At 39.7% G+C, this 18,776-nt stretch overlaps 1 protein-coding gene across 2 annotated transcripts in view; it reads right to left on the bottom strand.

Annotated features, from left to right (window-relative positions):
* Nucleotides 1–601: 601 nt before the first annotated feature.
* Nucleotides 602–18,776, bottom strand: part of Sdhaf3 (succinate dehydrogenase complex assembly factor 3) — a 44,073-nt gene continuing 25,898 nt past the window's right edge. For both annotated transcript variants that reach the window (XM_050162277.1, XM_050162278.1), the window contains one exon: nucleotides 602–1,169. In XM_050162277.1, the coding sequence (XP_050018234.1) occupies nucleotides 966–1,169 (204 nt within the window). In that variant the 3' untranslated portion in view covers nucleotides 602–965. The remainder of the gene's footprint in view (nucleotides 1,170–18,776) is intronic.

The raw sequence follows: 18,776 nt of genomic DNA, 5'->3' as shown, positions 1-18,776 counted from the left end.
GACCCTTTTTGTCTATAGAACCTACCTTACAGTAGGTGTCACATGTAGACAATCTATAGAACCTACCTTACGGAAGGTGTCATATGTAGACAATCTACAGAAGGCTCTTCCTCTATTGATCTCCACTTTTTGGAAGTAGGTCTCACTGATCCCGGAACCCACAGGCTGGCTGGAGAGCCACAGGGATGTGCATGTCTCTGCGTCCTCATCCCTAGGTTCAAAATCTGCACTTCATGTAGGTTCCAGAAATCTGCACTTGAGTCTTTGTGCTTTCCCAGAAAACATTTTACCAATGGAAACAGCTCCCTGGTCCAACTTCTATTGCTCCAGTATCCAATCAGTTGCCCAGCTTACACTCAGGTCTTGATAGGTATTTTATTTTTAAATGTATACGTCAACATAGTAGTTTTCATCTCCCCACCCTTTAGGCAATAAGTGAAATTCTCAAAAAATGAATCTTAAAGCTCTTCTTAAAACTTGCATTCTAAGTGACTCAAAGAGGACGTTCTGAGTGGTAGCCAGGAGTGCACTATTGAAGGAGACATGGTGGGACGTTCAGAATGACAAAACATCTAATGATAAACTTACTGAAATTCACATCTACCGGTATCATGATTTATTTATTTAACTGATGAAACTAGAAACAAGCCATGAGCTAATGCTTGATGGGAATAAAATTTAAAATATTCCTATACAAAAGAGAAATTTTCAGTACAATTCCAAAGTGTGTTCTTCTTTACACCTTTTAGTCCAAAATTTAAATTCCACAAAATTACATTCCACACAGCAAATACAATATTCCAGTGACAGCAGAGTGTACCCTTTGTGATCTTGATCAATGAATCATTCACACTGTCCCAAAATAAGATACTATTCCACTAAAGCTGCAGTGATATGTCTTAAAGAGCCAATGAGAGATGAGGTATAAGGTTATAAATTTAACATGCTTCGTTAAGATTTATATATCACAATTTAGGTTTCGTTGACTCAGTGATACTAAACTGCCGATTGGGTTTAGTAGCCTCCTGCATCAGCTCTTGCAACTGTCCAATTTGCTCATCACGAAAGTCATTGAGTTTTTCTTCTGGGAGAGAGGTGCCAAAACAAGCTATTCCTGTTGAACTTTGTCTGCTGTCCTTAGCTTGTTGCTGTAACACCGCTGCATAGGCCTAGTAAAAGAGACAGAAAAACTAGAAGTTAGAGAGTGGAAACACTGCGGCTCACAGGGTCATGGAGTACTCAAGTTTCCAGTTCCTAGGTCACCAGTTGGGCTCCAGCACTACATTTACTGCAATTGATTAAAAAAATACAAAGTCATGGTTTTAGTCTTCAGACATAATTTAAAATATATCTTATTTTCAGCATTCTAAAGGTTTTTACACACATTTAGGAGAGTCCTTAATCTGCAAACTAATAGCAGAAGTCTGCTGTAGAAATATTCAGTGCCACATGGTGGCACACACCTTTAAACCTAGCACTTGGGAGGCAGAGGCAGGCATATCTCTATGAGTTTGAGGCCAGCCTGGTCTACAGAGCAAGTTCCAGGACAGCTAGAACTACAAGCACAGTCCATTCAAGATTCTAGGGCCAATTCTAGATCTAAGATGAATCCCAGTGCTGACAGGAGAAATAGACATAGCTCCTATCCCTAACCCAGAAGCTATCTTCAACTGAAAATCACTCAACAAAGGAAAATTAGTTTCTTCAACAGAGTCTCACTGGGTACACATATCATCGTTAGGGGAAGGCCTCGTGTCCAGAAGTAGATGGGCACCACAAAAGGAACTCAATGGTATTTTTAGTCTCATGATGCTTGTTTAGGCATAAATTTTTTAACCTTACTGGTCTTTGCTTATATACTATGGTTTGTGTTTTTCATGGGTTTGGTGTATGCGTTTCTCATGCTTTTTGTTTGTTTTGTTTTAATCTGATTTGTTTTGTTATTTCCTGTTTTCTAAAGAGATAAAAAGAAGCCACGGAATAGAAATAATGGAGAGGTTGGAAGGATCTGGGAGGAGATGAGAGAGGGAAAAACAGTGATCAGAATATATTGTATGAAAAAAAATGTTCAATAAAAAGTAAATTGAAAAATGGGTTAGGGGTCTGAACAGAGTTCCCAATAGAAGACATAAAACTGGCCAAGAAATACCTCAAAAAGAGTTTGTCATCTTTACCAATTAGGCAAAAGCAACTAAAACAACCTTGTGATTTCATCTCACGCTATCAAGATCTAAGATCCACAAACCAACCGAGAATAAACACTGGTGAGGTTGTGGTAAAGGGATCCCTTGTTCATTGTTGCTGGGAATGAAACTAGTGTAGTCACTCTGGAAATCAGTATGGAGAAGAAAGTAAATTTACCATATGACCCAACTATACCACTCCTGGGTAAATGCCCGAAGAATTTGACATCCTACTCTACAGCCATGTGCTCAGCAATGCTTACTGTCACCCTTTTGACAACAGATATGAAACTTAAGGATAACGAAGATGTGCTTCATGTACACTAAAGAATAATATTTAGCTGTAAAAATTAAGTCATGAACTTTGCAGGTAAATGGATGGAACTAGAAAGGATCACATTGAGCGAGGTAACAGAGATCCAGAATGACAAATGACTCTCTCTGTTCCCCCTAGGCCCAATCCCCAAGTCTCACCCCAGTTCTGCAGCAGAGCACCTGTGGCAGCCTTCACTGCACCCCATCTTATCTCCTGTTGATACCATCTTCCCTTCTACCCCCCATACCCCTACTTGTTGCTTTGGCCCAGTCCCCAACTGCAGTAGGTACCACCTGCTAACACAACCAAGGTCTGCTCTTGCCAGGAAACAAGTAGGTCCAGGGTGGATACACACCTCTACTCCTGCTCCTCTGGATCCAGTACCCCAGTCTCATCCCAACTCTGTAGCAGAAAACCTGCTCCAGTCTTCCTTTCCTCCCTGATCCCATCCCCAACAGACTCCATTAAGAAAACACAAGCAGGGAATAATGGAAATGAAAGGTTTGAGAATTTGAACAAGAACTACAGAAGTAGGCTTTACCAACAGAATACAAGAAATGGAAGAAAAAAATCTCAGGCACAGAAGATACAATAGAATAGATACATTGGTCAAAAACTGTTATATCTAAAAAGTTCCTGACACAAAACATCCAGAAAATCTGGGACACTATGAAAAGACCAACCTCTAAAAATAATGAAACTAGAATTGGAAAGGAAGAAGTCACAGCATCTTTACTTGCAGACGATATAATAGTAAACATAAGTGATACAAAAAAACACTGGGAAACTCTACAGCTGCTCAACATCTTCAGCAAAGTAACTGGATACAAAATTAATGCACAAAAATTAGTATTCCTCCTATATTCAAATGACAAATGGGCTGAGAAAGAAATCAGGGAAACAACACCTTTCACAACAGCCTCAAATAATATAAAATATCTTATGATAACTCTGATCAAGCAAGTGAAAGATTTACATCATAAAAACTTTACTGAAGAAAGAAATCAAAGATATCAGGAAATGAAAAAAATCTCCCATACACATGCATCAGTAATATTAATATAGTAAAAAATGGCCATTCTGCCAAAAGCAATCTACAGATTCAATGCAATCCCCAACAAACTTCCAACACAATTCTTTACAGATCTTAAGAAGGTAATTTTCAGCTTCAGATGAAAACACAAATGACCCAAGATAGCTAAAACAATCCTGAATAATAAAAGAGTGGGAAGTCACACTATCCCCGATTTCAATTTGTACTACAGAGCTAGAGAAATAAAAACAGCATGACATCGGCACAAAAAAGACAAATTTATCAATGGAATCAATATGAATATCTAGACAGAAACTCATACACCAATGGACACTGGTTTTTGATAAAGAAGACAGAAATATACACTGGAAAAAAAGGAAGCATCTTCAACAAATGGTACTGGTCAAACTGGCTATCAGTAGTTAGAAGAATGCAAAAAGATCCATATCTATCACCATGCACAAAACTCAACTCCAAATGGATCAAAGCCCTCAACACAAAACAAGATACACTGAACCTAACAGAAGAGAAAGTGGGGAATGGCCTTGAATGCAGTAAAACAAGAAAAGACTTTCTGAACAGAACACCATTAATGCAGGCACTAAGACCAACAATTAATAAAACGGAACCCACAAAACTAAAAAGCTTCTGTAAGGCTAAGGAAACCATTATTCAAACAAAGTGGCACCCTACATAATGGGAAAAGATTTTTGCCAACTCTACATCCAATAAAGGTCTAATATCCAAATTATAAAAAAAAAAGTTCAGGAAACTAGGTATCAAAAAACATAATAAAAAATGGGATAGAGTTCTAAACAGAGAATTCTCAATAGACCAAACTCAAATGGCTGAGTAACACTTAAATGTTCATAATCTGATGATGGAAGTTACAAAATAATCCCACACTAGTTCAGAATTATGTATAATAAAGGGTTATTTATTTAGGGGAGACTCAGAGATCATTGTCCTAGATCACAGTCCTGTGCATGAACGGGGGACAGGAACTGAATCTAGCAGCCTGAAGCAAGAGCCAGAAGCAAGACAGTAAGTGTGTGCTTTACAGCTGCACTTATAGTATAAAAGACCGTGCCCAATTAGGCTTGTATCTTAAAGGCTATTGGCTGAAGGAGCTCCCATAGTACCTCCCCCTTTTGTTTAAATAAGAGTCCAAAGCCAATACAAAATTATGTACAATAGGAACAGATATCAAGTATAAAGTTAGAATTACAACCAGCATAAACAATATTAAGCAAGGAATTTTTTTTTTTTTTTTTTGGTTTTTCGAGACAGGGTTTCTCTGTAGCTTTGGAGCATGTCCTAGAACTAGCTCTTGTAGACCAGGCTGACCTCAAACTCACAGAGATCTGACTGCCTCTGTCTCCTGGAATTAAAGGCGTGCACCACCATCACCTGGCCATATGCTAATGTTTTAATAAATATTCTATCCTAAGGAGTCTAAGTCTTGTATTGGAAATGGCTTGGCTAGATCATAAGAAGACAGTAACTAATTAGATTAGATAGTCTTCAACCCCATCGAAGGCCTGAGAAAGGATACAATATTACTTGACTAGGCAGAAGGTGCAATCAAGCAGCTTTCCAAAATGTGTAGTAGATGGACAGAAACAATTGACTGCCTGAGCAATCACCCAAAGTCTCATTTGCAATGTTGAAGCAATCAACTTTGGCTAAGGCCTAGCGTAATTGACAGACCATTTTCAGAGGCAGGAAAATTTTCAGAACCATCTTACCCTAACTTGGCAAGATTTGGCCGTCTTTTTTCTTGTATCCTGCTTGTCCAGTCTAGACATCGTGCACTTTGTCAGTGGTCAAGGCATGGGCAGTTCCTTGCCCAAAGGCCAGTTGTACCAAGAAAAAAAGAAAACCCCAAGTGGAGTGTCTTTGATGCTTAACATTCTCTCAGGAATAGATCGGTGCTGCCAGAGGCAATAGTGTTTGCATCAACAGAACCCCAAGTTATATAAATGCCAGATTCTACAGATCTTTGAAGTGGCTGAGGGTTTACCTATCTATGCAGAATACAATCTCTATGTATCTAAAGAACCTAATTAGTCTGACTAAAAGTATTACAAACATGAATGACTATTGACTTTTAATACTTAATACCTAAATAACTTATAGATTAAAGCTGATGTGGGAGTGTCATATATCAATCTGTTGATTTCATTGGCTAAGCAATAAAGAAACTCCTTGGCCCTGATAGGTTAAAACATAGGTGGGAGGAGTAAACAGAACAGGATGCTGGGAGGAAGAGGAAGTGAGCTCAGATGCCATGCTCAGCTCTCCTGGGTAGACGTGATAGCTCTGCTCTCTGAGGCACATGCGATGAAGCTCCGACCCAGGATGGACGTAGGTTAGAATCTTCCCAGTAAGCGCACCTTGAGGTGCTTACACACATTATTAGAAATGGGCTAGTCCAGGTGCAAGAATTAGCCTAGAAGAGGCTAGATAGAAATGGGCCAAGCAGTGTTTAAATGAATACAGTTTGTGTGTTGTTATTTCGGGCATGAGCTAGCAGGCGGCCGGGGTGCTGTGGACGCAGCCCAGCCGCTCCTATTTCAACATAAAGCTTCATATCAGAATATTAAACTGTGCAGTAAAGGACACTGTCATTAAAATGTAAAAAATATATAAATATCTTGATCAGAGGTAGAAATATATAATGCAATATGATAAATGTATCCTAAAATTGCATCAATATACAAAATGTCTTAACTAGAGGTAGAAGCATGAATGCATACAATATGATAAAATACATACGTGTACAAATATTGTAAACAGAAATAGGAGCATATTCAATATAACAAATACAATTTGAACTTGTATCAATATACAAAGATCTATACCAATGCAAATTATCCATAAATAATAGTTCTCCACAAACTAACAGCAAGGCCCCAATTGAGGACAGCACCCACACAACTCACTGGAGAAGTTGAGCTAAGGCCTACATAGTGCCCTCAGCCCCATGTTCTACTGTCTTTGACAAGGAAAGGTACTCTGCAGGCTACCTAAAGAGAAACTTAAACACAAATTCAGCCACGAAATTTTGATCTATAATCTGTCCTGCCTGCAAAATATATTAAGACAATGGTGGCACAAACCTTGTGGAACGGACCAACCAATGTCTGATTTAAGGCCCACTCTATGAGATGGAACCCATAACTGACACTCCTCATTGGACTGGATCGGGGAAAACCCAAGAGGCCTCAACCCTACATAAAGAACCAGGGACAACTTAGAAATGCTGAGAGCAGGAGAAATAGTTTTTCTCAGGAAGAACACACTAATTGGTTATCCAATACCAAGTGATCATCCCTGAAAACATACACACAAATAACATTATACAGACTTAGCAGATTGTATTTATATATTTAGAAACATATGTTTATACACATATGTAACAATAATTAATGAAAAAAGAAGTCATGAACTTGAAAGTGAGCAAAGGGGGGCATGGAGGAGGTTTTGAAGGTGGTAAAGAGAAGGTGGGATGATGTAATTATAATCTCAATTATTTTTTAAAATGTAATTTTTTTCTAAAGCAAAAACTGCTTATTGTTTAAGGAAGTATAAAATTAAACATACATAAGAAAAATGTAATCTTTAGAAGAAGATTCATAGAATATAAATATAAATTTTAAGTATACACAAGATACTCCAAATGTGGTGAGGAGTTGACGGGAATTATTTCCAAGTTTTTAAACACTGAGCATTGATATAAAAACACTGGTAAAAAACTAAATCTTTCCCAGTAAGCCACAACCTCGTGGTGATATACAGATTAATAGAAATGGGTTAAATTAAGATATAAGAGTTAGCCAATAAGAAACTAGAGCTAATGGGCCAAGCAGTGTTTTAATGAATACAATTTCTGTGTGGTTATTTTGGGTGTAAGCTAGCCAGGCGGCAGGGATGAAAAGCAGGCCCTCTCTCCATCAACAGATCTGGATGGGAGAGGAGGTGTGGAGGAACTGGGAGGAGTGCAGAGGGGAAACTTTATTCAGGTTATATGAGAAAAGAATCTATGTTCAATAAAAGGGGGAGGGAGATAAAGACAAGTGTCATATGTGATGTCAGGGTGATGTTTGGCTTATGTTCAAGGTTTCTCAGGGCATCCATGAGTTAATGGGACTTTGTGTACTCATCTTTCGAGTCTTTCCATTGTGCCTCCTCTTAAATGAGTGTTAGTAAATGATTTCACAGTAACATGTGATCGTATTTACTCAAGTGTCTTAAACCTTTTGATATTTGATAACTTCTAACAAGACCTACAACCAGTCCTTTTTGGCCTCAAACTTTAAGAGTTTCTAGATTGGCCCTAGAATATTTCAAAAGAATCAATTTCTTCTTATAAACAGCAGTTATGTGAAATTTCTAGACTTCTGATAATACCAGGATAAGGCTATCAATAATAGTTCTGGGAATAACCTTAAAATACTGTGTCACAGAATTCATTCAAGTTCAAACAAATACAAGTTCAAACAAATATATATGTATGTATGTATGTATATATGTGTGTGACCCTGTGTTTTGATACACACACACACACACACACACACACACACACACACACACACACACAGAGTTTCCTGCTGAGTCCAGGTAGTTTTGCTTGTATGTATGTGATTTCAAGATTGTAGTAGTTTGAATGAGAATGGCCCCATAGGCAATATATTTAAATACTTAATCCCCTGTAGGTAGAACTATGTGGGAAGGCTTCAAAGGTGTGGCCTTGTTGGAAGAGGTGTGTTACTGGGGCTGGGTTCCTGAAACCACCCCAGTCAGCAAGCAAGCAAGCAAGCAAGCGTTCTCTCTCTCTCTCTCTCTCTCTCTCTCTCTCTCTCTCTCTCTCGTTAGCAAGCAAGCAAGCAAGCGTGCTTTCTCTCCCTCCCTCCCTCCATCCCTCCCTCCCTCCCTCCCTCTGTGATGATTTGAAAGAGAATGGCCCCAGAAGGGAGCATCACTACAGGGAGGTGTGGCTTTGTTAGAATAGGTATGACCTTGTTGGAAAAAAAAAATTGTGTCACTGTGAAAGTGGACTTTGAGGTCTCATTTGCTCAAGGTTCTCAGTGTGACACTGGGACCACTTCCTGTTGCCTGCAAGATGTAAAACTTTTGGTTATTTTGCCAGCACCATGTCTGCCTGCATGTTGCCATGCTTCCTGCCATGATGATAATGAACTGAACCTCTGCAACTGTAAGAGAACCACCCCAATTAAATGTTCTCCTTATAAAATTTGCCATGGTCATGGTGTCTCTTCACAGCAATAGAAACCCCTAACTAAGACACACACTCCCTCTCCCTCCCTTCCTCCCTGATGTCTCAACATATATGTTCTCAGATACTGCTCCAGTGCCACGTCTTTCAGCCTGCTTCCATACTCCCAACATAATCGTTATTACTCTACTGACCTCTGAAACCAGAGCTGCACATTAAATTCTTTATTTCAGAAGTTGCCGGGCAATGGTGGCGCACGCCTTTAATCCCAGCACTCGGGAGGCAGAGGCAGGCGGATCTCTGTGAGTTCGAGACCAGCCTGGTCTACAAGAGCTAGTTCCAGGACAGGCTCCAAAACCACAGAGAAACCCTGTCTCAAAAAAACAAACAAACAAACAAACAAAAACACCAAAAAGTTGCCTTGCTTGTGGTGTTTTATTCACAGCTATAGAAAAGTAGCTGAGATAAGGACTAACAACTTGGTATTGGAGAACCAATAAGGGGTGCCTCTCTGAGGAAGACTAATTCTCCCTATCACAGAAGCCATTAGTTTGTTTCCATTTCATTCATTTCTGGCATGAGTGTGATTATTTCTTCTGTCTTACTGCTTTTGGGTTGCTTTTATTTCCTTGCTTTTCAAAACTCTTGAGGTTCATCACTAAGTTATCTATCTGTGCTTTCTGACTTTTAAATACAGACACTTAGAGTTTTGCTTTTTGGACTGCTTTCCTACCCTGGAGGTTTGCTTATGTTATATTTTCATTTAATTCCAAGAAATTTTTATTTCTGTCTTAATTTCTTCAAAAGTATATTCCATCTCCATGATCCACTAGTATGTTTTTTAATCTCCATCACTTTGAACATTTTCATCTGTTTCTTTTGCTACTGATTTCAAGTTTTAACCTGTAATTAAATACAATACAATCAGATATCATAACAAAAATAATAAGATCAGTAACTTAAAACAGATCTGGGACATAGAAGAAAAATAAATAAACACATTCTTCCAACTGAAAACAAAAACAAACAAACAAAATAGCAGCTGAGCTCCAGAAGAATTTACAGTAGAAGTCTACCAGACTTTCAGAGATCTGTAATTAACACTCCTTAAATTACTCTAAAATAGAAGGAACACTCCCAAACCCCTTCTATTAAGCCAGTACTACTTTAATATAAAAACCAGATAAACACACATACATATAATACAAAACAACTGAAAACTATAGATCCTAGAATGCAAACATTCTCAACAAAATACTTGCAAACCAAATATAAGTACATATCAAAAAGATCATTCACAGTTATCAAATTGGCTTTATCTCGAAGACTTGAGATTGCTTCAACACATTCAAATAGACAAATGTAAGAAATCAAAAATGAACAAAAGCCACATGATCATCTCAAGGGATACAGAGAAGACCTTTAATAAAATCCACTTCCTTCAAAAGCAGGAAGCGTTTTCTTTAAGGATACGGCCCTTGTAGACAGACTGTCTGGAATGGATGGCCCACATAAAGGAGGAGGTGAGCAATATAAATTGGACTTGATGAGCTAGTTAAAAAAAATGCAGGAACATGAAGTTAGGAGGATGAAGTGGGGAGTAAATATTATCAAAATACATTGCATAAAAATTTCAAGAGCTCAATAAAGATAACGTATTTTTTAAAACTAACAAGGATCCTAGGCTATTACTGAAAAGTCAGCTGAATACCTTTAAGAGAAAATAGTGACATAGATTTAAACCGTTGCTTAGAATCAAAGTTAATTCCACCAGAGGCAATGACAATTCATGAGTAATTTTACTTTTAAAAATTATTAGCAATAACTAAAATAACTATAACTTTCAAGGTTTACTTGGAAGGCCTTTGTATTGTTTTCTATTTTGCTGTTCAAACCCTTGTAAGAATATTTTTATTTATTCTGTTATTGTTGGTGTGTGTGGTGTGTATGTGATGGTATGTGTGGAAGTCAGAGGACAGCTTTGTGGGGTCAGGTCTCTCATTCCCGCTACATGGGATCCAAGAATCAAACCCAGGTGGCTGGTTAGTTTGTTTTGCTTTGTTTGGAGCAATACATTTAGGTGATATAAAGTGCTTAAAGGGAGGTAGGACTCCTGACAACAGAACCTGAAGCCAGACTAGTGGCACAGAACTGTATTCCTAGCATTTGGAGAGTAGGGGCCCGAAGAACAAGGATTCAAAGTCAACCTCTGATACAAACAAATTTAAGAACATTCACAACTATGGGAAACCAAAAACCAAAGAATCCAGTTCCTTGGCTGAGTGTGTGGCAGCACATGCCTGTAGTCCCTGCATTTGGGAGATGGAGGCAGGATGAAAATTTGAGGCTAATCTGCACTACATCAGACGCAGTCCCAAAAAACAAAAGGAGGGTTAGAGAGGCGGCTAAGCTGTTACGGTCCTGGCTGCTGTTTATAACAACCCTACTCTGTTGAACTGGGCCTTTGGATTTGGCTACAAAAATATTCTTACCTGCTAGACTACAGGACATAGGTTTTTTTTTCTTATTGTGTGTGTGCAGTACATGAGACCCAAGCACTTACTGTACCCTATAGTTTTAACTATAGGCACAATGAGCCTCAGATCTCCAGCATGTAGCCACATTGTTTCACCTTACCCCCATCCCAACAACTGCCACTCTAGGTTCCAGTCTTAGGAGTCTATTTTAGACACCTCGTGTAAAGGCTCGGGCAGTGCGTCACCTGTGCCTAGTCTTTTTCAACTAGCACACTTCCTCCAGGGTCATCTATGTTGCTACTGATAGCAGATCCTTCTTTGGGAGGCTAAATACTGTGAGAGTCTAAGCATCTTCATACCACTTCACCTGAAGAATGCTACCACACCTCAGGCATTCTGAATAGTCTGCAGTGGACACAGAAGTGTCAATATCTTCAAGAGTTTACTATCAACTCTGAATAAATTCCATAGCTGAGATTTCTGGACAGCACAGGATGTTGCTATTACTTTGGGGCACCACTACCCCGTTGTCACAGTCGCTATACTTTGCCTTCGGAATATTTCATGTGCGAATAAATATTCTAATTGCTTCTCATCCTCACCACTACTTTCCTGTCCTTACAGGTATACCATGAGACTTCGCTGCAGCTGGGCTCCCATTTCCGTAGCGATCCTGATGTGGAGCCTCTTTTCTCTCCCCTGTCACTGCGTATTCCAGAAATGTCTACCAAGAGTTTGCTCTATTTTTTAAAATTGGGTTATTTGGCTTTTAGTTATTGATTTGTAGGGCCTCCTTACACACTTTGAACATAAATCCTTCATGAGAGGAATGGTTTCCTTGTTTTCTTCAATTCCTTAGGTAGTCTTACCATTTTATGACTATTTTCTTTGCTGTTCAGAAGGAAGCTTTTGGTTTTATATTGTCCCACTTGCCCAGTTTCAGATTTATAGTCGGGATTTTTAGTGTTATAGCCGAACATTCTCACTACCTCTACTTCTAAAAGTCTTACACTACCCGGTCTACTGCAGTGCCCGGTCTAGCTGACAAGTCTTTAACCAATTCCGAGTTGGTAATTTTTGGATGGTGTAAGATTCCCAGTTTCATCCTTTCCTCTGTAGATCTCCGGTGTTTGTCAACACCCGCTGCTGAAGACTGCCCTCTCTCCACTGGGCATTCTTACTGCCTCTGACAGACACACGGGGGTTTCCTTCTGGACTCTGCTCTGTCTTTATGCAGTATCACACTATTTTGATTACTGTATCTTTATAATGTAATTTGAAATCTGAAACTGTGTTGTGTCTGGCTTTGCTCACTCTCAGAATTGGTTTTGACTACTCAGGACATTTGTGATTCCATATGAGTTTATGATTGTATTTCTCTATTGTATTTCTCTATCTGTAAAGAAAGTCATTTATAGTTTTCATATTTTTTAGATTTATTTATATAGAAATACTTTGCCTATATGTGTACTTCATGTGTACCTAGCACTGTCAGAGGTCAGAAGAAGATATCAGAAGAAGGTATCAGACCCCTTAAAACTAGAGTTACAAATGGTTGTGAGCCACTATTCAGCGCTTGGAACTGAGCCTGGGTCCTTACAAGAGCACACAGTGCTCCTAACTGTTTAGCCACATCTTCAGCTCCATCACTGGAGTTTTATAGGAATTAGTGTGTAACTTTGGGTAATAAAGATATTTTTAACTATATTAATTTTTCTAGTCCATGAACCTTTATTTTTGCTTTCAATTTCTTTCAGCTTGCTTTTTCATATTCTTAGTTTATCTTCAAGTATTTTCACTCTTTGCTGCTGCTGTAAATGGGTTCAATTTCAAATACCTATTAGTGAACATATTTTTATATGTTCATTTTGTATTCTATGACTTGGCTGAATTTGTTGATTAGCTCTAATAGTTATTTGGTAAGTGTTGAAGGTTTTTTTTTTTTTACAGTCAAAGAACTTTATAGTTAGAACCACACAATATATTTGTAAAGCTTATTTCACTAAGCAAAATAATTTTATTTCATCCATATTGTTATATGCATCAATAGTTATTTTTATTATCAAGTAGTGTATGAAGTAGTGTATTATACTCACAAATTGGCACTGAATGCTTAACTTGTTTCAAGCTATTACCAATAAAGTCACTGTAATTTTTTTTTAAAAAAATCAGGTAATCGATAAATCAAAATAATGTTCCTTCTCCCATTCTGATTTGGTTGTACTTTTCTCTCTTGATTGTTCTGTCCAGGTCTCTCATTCTTTAAACAGAGCAGTGAGAATGTGATCCTGTTCTGAGGGGAAGTGCTCGGTTTGGGCATTGAGATGTACTCCTTGTCTAACATGGCCTAACTGATTAAAGCAGACCACAACTTTAAACAACAGAAATGAGAACCACAGTCTCTCACCATCCTGAAAACAAAATGAGAACCACAGTCTCACACTGATTCCTCCAATAACAACGCAGTGACGGAACAGGCTGGACTGCACACCAAGAAGAGCGCCATCAGGACTCACAAGCTCACACCCTTCCTACTCCTCATGTTCAAGGTCCTGTAGACAAGAGCAGGCGAGAAGCGGAGTGCTAGAGAACACAGGGTCCATAAGAAGTTCCTCTACTTCACACAGTCTCATCTGCAGTGCTTCTACCATTAGTCATAATAGCACAAGAGTAGTTTAAGTAGTCATACAAATTATTAACATTCTCTAAAGCAGCATGCTAGGAAACATGCTTCCCATAGCTTCCCTTGCAATGAGTAGTCAACACACTGTCCCCCTTTTACAATTAAAAAGAAAGTTCCTTCGGTAAAATATAAAATACTCTTAGGGAGCAATTAAACTGCTTTGATCATATGCTTCTTTTTCAAATCAATTATGGACAGATATTTAAAAGAATAATAATTTACACATCACAAGATATAATATTTTCAAATTGCCAAGAGGTTTACATTTTAAAATACATTTTTGAAATTGTATTTTAAAATACAATGGGATTTTTCTGGCTTCCAAACACTGAAAGCCTCTGTCTAGTACAGGAATTAGCATCATACTTGCAAGTTTAGATACATTCCACCTTACTGACTGTCCTTAGAATGTCTGCAGACCTGAACACAGTGTCGCATAGGAGAGATGTGGTGGTCAAAGAGGAAAGAGAGAAAGCGTGTCAGAGAGGGGATAAGATCAGCTTATTCTAAGGCTTAAGATTTAGCAAATCTCTCCACCTTCAATAAGGGAAAATAAAAGCCATATTGAATATAAGCCCTACTCTTAGTGACAGGAACACTTAGGTGATTTAGATGTTGTGCAAAGACCATAGATATATTCACACACACTAAGTCTACATCACTGACTAACATAATCTTATTGGACCACTGTCACGTGTATAGTTCTCAATTAAAATGTCATCATGCAGTAGATAATTATACACAATTTTTTCATTTTATTACACATATACATATCCATTTGCATCCTATATTATATATAAAAATACTTGTTCAAATCCTTTTTTTTAGAGAGGGTCTCACTATGTAGCTCACTATATAGACAAGGCTAGCCTCGAACTCACAGAGATCTCCTTGCCTCTGCCTCCTGAGTGCTTGAATTAAAGGCCACAATGCCTGGCCTCTCATATACTTAGCACAATTAGCAGTTCCCTAATAAAACCTAAGCAAAAGAAATTTGCTGTTTTAAATATTCCTTCCTCTGAGTTAGACCAAATGTGAGGTGGAGTCTCACAGACTAATCATTTGGGACTTTTCCTCAGGAAACATTCAGGTGAGGGTACAGATCACCTCGAATGTACCAGGTCCTGGGAAAGAGGAAAGAAAGGAGAATAGAATAAAAAAGAAAGAAGGGAGGAGGGAGGAAGAAAAACGAGGGATGATGGGAAGGAGGGGGGAGGGAGGGAACATGAACTAAAATCCCAGAAGCAGAAGCACCGTGTGTGAACCTTCTCCAAAGGCGGGTTGAGGAGCACACCAGTGACAGCGGGCAAGCTGGAAGGCAGCAGATCCAAAGCCATGTGATCTCAGCCCACTAACAGTCGCTGAGTGACTGTGTCTGCCCCAATGCCGTTACAACTGGAGTATATTAACTCCACAGACTCCTAGCTCAGCCAGCCCGCAGGCTGATGATGTCAGCTGACCACTGTGCTGCAGCCCCTCTGTCTGACCTGTCAATGTTTTTCAAGGCTTTTGACATCTTTTTTTCTTTTTTTGTGTGTGTGTTCTAGGTTGCTTTTCTGTTGTGATAAAACACTGGCCAGACTCAGAATGTCCAGATCTAAAAGGAACAAAGACAACACACCCCTTCCTCTAAAGCAGTGGTTCTCAACCCTCCTAAAACAGTGACCCTTTAATACAGTTCTTCATTTGTGGTGACCACACCCACAAAACTGTTTTCATTGCTATTTCCTAACTATAACCTTGCCACTGTGATGAACTGTAATGTAAATATCTGTGATTTCAGATGGTGTTAAGAAACCCCTATGAAAGAGTCATTTGACCCCCAGGTTGAAAACCTCTTTAAAGGCTCAGAGCCTACTGCATAATAGAGGTAGGAAGAGTATAAGAGCCAATGGGGTGACTGACTACATGGAAATTGTTGTCTTCAGGGCACAGCTGGGCAGCTGCACATACTAACTCAGAGCGGCTGTGAGGCTGATACAGATGTGTGCAAGCCTAACCTAATGAAAGCCCAGCACGGAGAAGGGGTTGGGACACCGAGTTCTACGCTAGTGGAGGACCTACTGACAGTTCGTAACTGCTGCAAGAAAAGGGGTCAGCTTTCTCTGAAAATGTGCTCCACACATCCAAGAATATTTGGGCAGCATAAACTGGACTGGACTTGAGGAGGGAGGACACAAGGTTGGGTGGGAAGGGAAGTGGGGATGAATCCAGGAAGATTTGGAGAGGGAGAGTGAATATGATCAAAACGTACAAAATTTCCAAAGAATAAAAAAACAGTCTGAGCAAAAGCAGCTTAGGGGAGGAAAGGGTTTCTTTAATCTTACCGCCCAAGTCATAATTCACCATCAAAGAAGTCAGGGCAGGAACGAAAGCAGAAGCATGGAGACACGTGGCTCATGGCTTACTCCCTGGCTCACGATCAGCCCAGGCCCACCTGTATTCTGCTGGCTGAAAGGGACTGGGCCCTCCCACACCATCACTAAAACCACCAGTTCACAAGCAAGGCCACAGGCTAGTCCCTCAAATTAGCTCTTCTCTTCCCAGGTGACTCTAATTTGTACAAAGCTGACAATAAAGCCAGAACATTCTTTTACTATAAAAACTTCATGAAATTAATATGCTAGAACATGAAATTTGGGGTGACCTAAACTTCTGTCCTTGGGTCATGGTCAACTCATATTTGACTTCAGGAAAGTCTATTTCTTAGTCTCTTTGAGGCAAGAGCTGTGGGGTTTTTGTTTTAGTCTGTCATTTCTTTGAGGGTTTTTTTGCTTTGGGGATTTTTGTTTGTTTGGCTTCTTTTATTTGTTTGTTTGAGACAGGGTCTCTTTGTACAGCCCTGGCTTAAACTCAGATCTGCCTGTCTCTGCTTCCTGAGTGCCACCAAACTAGCTTTTTGTGTGTTTACAGCATCAAAAGAGAAGGAAAGGAGGAGGGATGGGGATGAAAGGAAATGAAAAGAAAGGCTTACAGCAGCAGAAATTAATGTGTTGATCTACAGCAAATTACGAACACTTTTCTGCTTTAAAAAAAAGTCTTATTTAGGCAGGAAAAGAGGGCAGAAAGTAAGATACAGAGGGTCTGCTATAAACTCTTACAAAATTAGTATATAAAAAAATCCAGTTGGTGAAAAGCAACCATCTCCCCACCTTACAGACAGCTAGAACAGGCTGGAGGCACTGCACAGAGGTACTCCAGAGTCTAAAGATGCCCGTGACTAATTGTATAATAACACAAAATACACATCCCTGCATGAGTGAGGATTCAAGATGCTTACTGGTTATTTTAAAAATGAAGCCGTATGCAGAACTACATACAACAGATATGTACATGCAAGATAAAGCCCACACTATACAAATGAGCCCAAAAGTCCGAGCTACGTGATACATAAGCCTAATCCTGTGTAGAGTGGGGCTAGCTAAGCTGCTATTTCTTCTCTGGCCTGCTGCCTTCTTTAGAAACGTACTTCCTCTTACCCTGTCCCTGCTCAGTTCCTTGTTCTGAGACGCACACCACCTGGACAGTACTCTGGAGGTACCCTGACACCAGCAGATGCTACTACTTCACAAATTTCTTAATATCTTGAATGCTCTTGTTTTCCAACACTCAGCTCACCCCACCCCTTCATTATCTGCCACCTACAAATTCAAAGTCTAGTTTCAGAGGCAGAAAGCTCTCTTTCTCTCTAATATCATATTTACAATTACTTACCATGACTTTCTGCTGGAGGTTTTCTGTTAGCCAACGTTTAGCACATCATCAAGATAGAACTATGTTCATACAAAATCTCGGTACAGCATCAGCAAAAATGGCAGAGTGGAGAATTTCAGTGGGATCTCTCCATAGAGCAAGAAGCAAATGGCCACAAATTGTAAATACACTTTCCCAGAATTCCAGAAACCAATGGAAACCTTAGCAATCACGTGTCTAGTCAAGAAGATTGACTAAACCTTGAGATTGAGCTTTGAGATGCTCTAAGTCTCATTCCATCCCATGTTCTCCAGAGAAGGAGAGGATTTCAAAGACCTTGGCCCAAGATCCAGACACAGGTACAAAGTACCAGGAAAAATACAACAGACCTTATTCTCAAGAACTGGACTTGTCTGTTCTGACCAGGTTGGTGACTGCAGGAGGGGGGAGGCATAAAAAGACTGCCTTTCTCTTTCTCTCCAGGAACTTCCCCAATGCTGAGGGAAGCCAAAGAGCAGTTCTGTGAGAAACATGTCAAGCATGTAGATGTCCCTTCTCCCTGGGGCAAGGGATAAACTGCCAGGAGCCACCACCAGGCTAACGAAAATTAATGACACACAGGCGCAGCCTAGAAGCCTGAGAGAGCACGGGCTTAAAATGCACCTCCATATCTCTGGAAGTCTGATGTCCTTGCCGACATTTCTACAGGCGCAGCCTAGAAGCACCTACACATCTCTGGGAATCTGATGTCCCGGCCTACATTTCCACAGGTGCAGCCTAGAAGACTTAGCACGGGCTTAGAATGCACCCACACATACCTGGGAATCTGGTGTCCCTGCCGACATTTCCACAGGCGCAGCCTAGAAGCCTGAGAGAGCATGGGCTTAGAATGCACCCACACATCTCTGGGAATCTGATGTCCCTGCCTACATTTCCACAGGGCTTGGAGGAGTTGATCCAGTGCACTGCGTAGAAAGAGTCCTCACATTTGCCTGCAAACTTCAAGAAGTCCTTGTTTTTTACTGCTGAGTAGTACTCTAATATGTATATATTCCATACTTTCTTCATCCATTCTTCATTTGAAGGGCATCTAGGTTGTTTCCAGGTTCTGGCTATTACAAACAATGCTGCTATGAACATAGTAGAGCATAT

Source organism: Alexandromys fortis, unplaced genomic scaffold (assembly GCF_014885135.2).
Source record: "Alexandromys fortis isolate MF-2015 unplaced genomic scaffold, M_Fortis_MF-2015_v1.1 scaffold_110, whole genome shotgun sequence".
NCBI classification, from domain to species: domain Eukaryota; kingdom Metazoa; phylum Chordata; class Mammalia; order Rodentia; family Cricetidae; genus Alexandromys; species Alexandromys fortis.
This window is presented reverse-complemented; position numbering and strand designations above follow the sequence as displayed.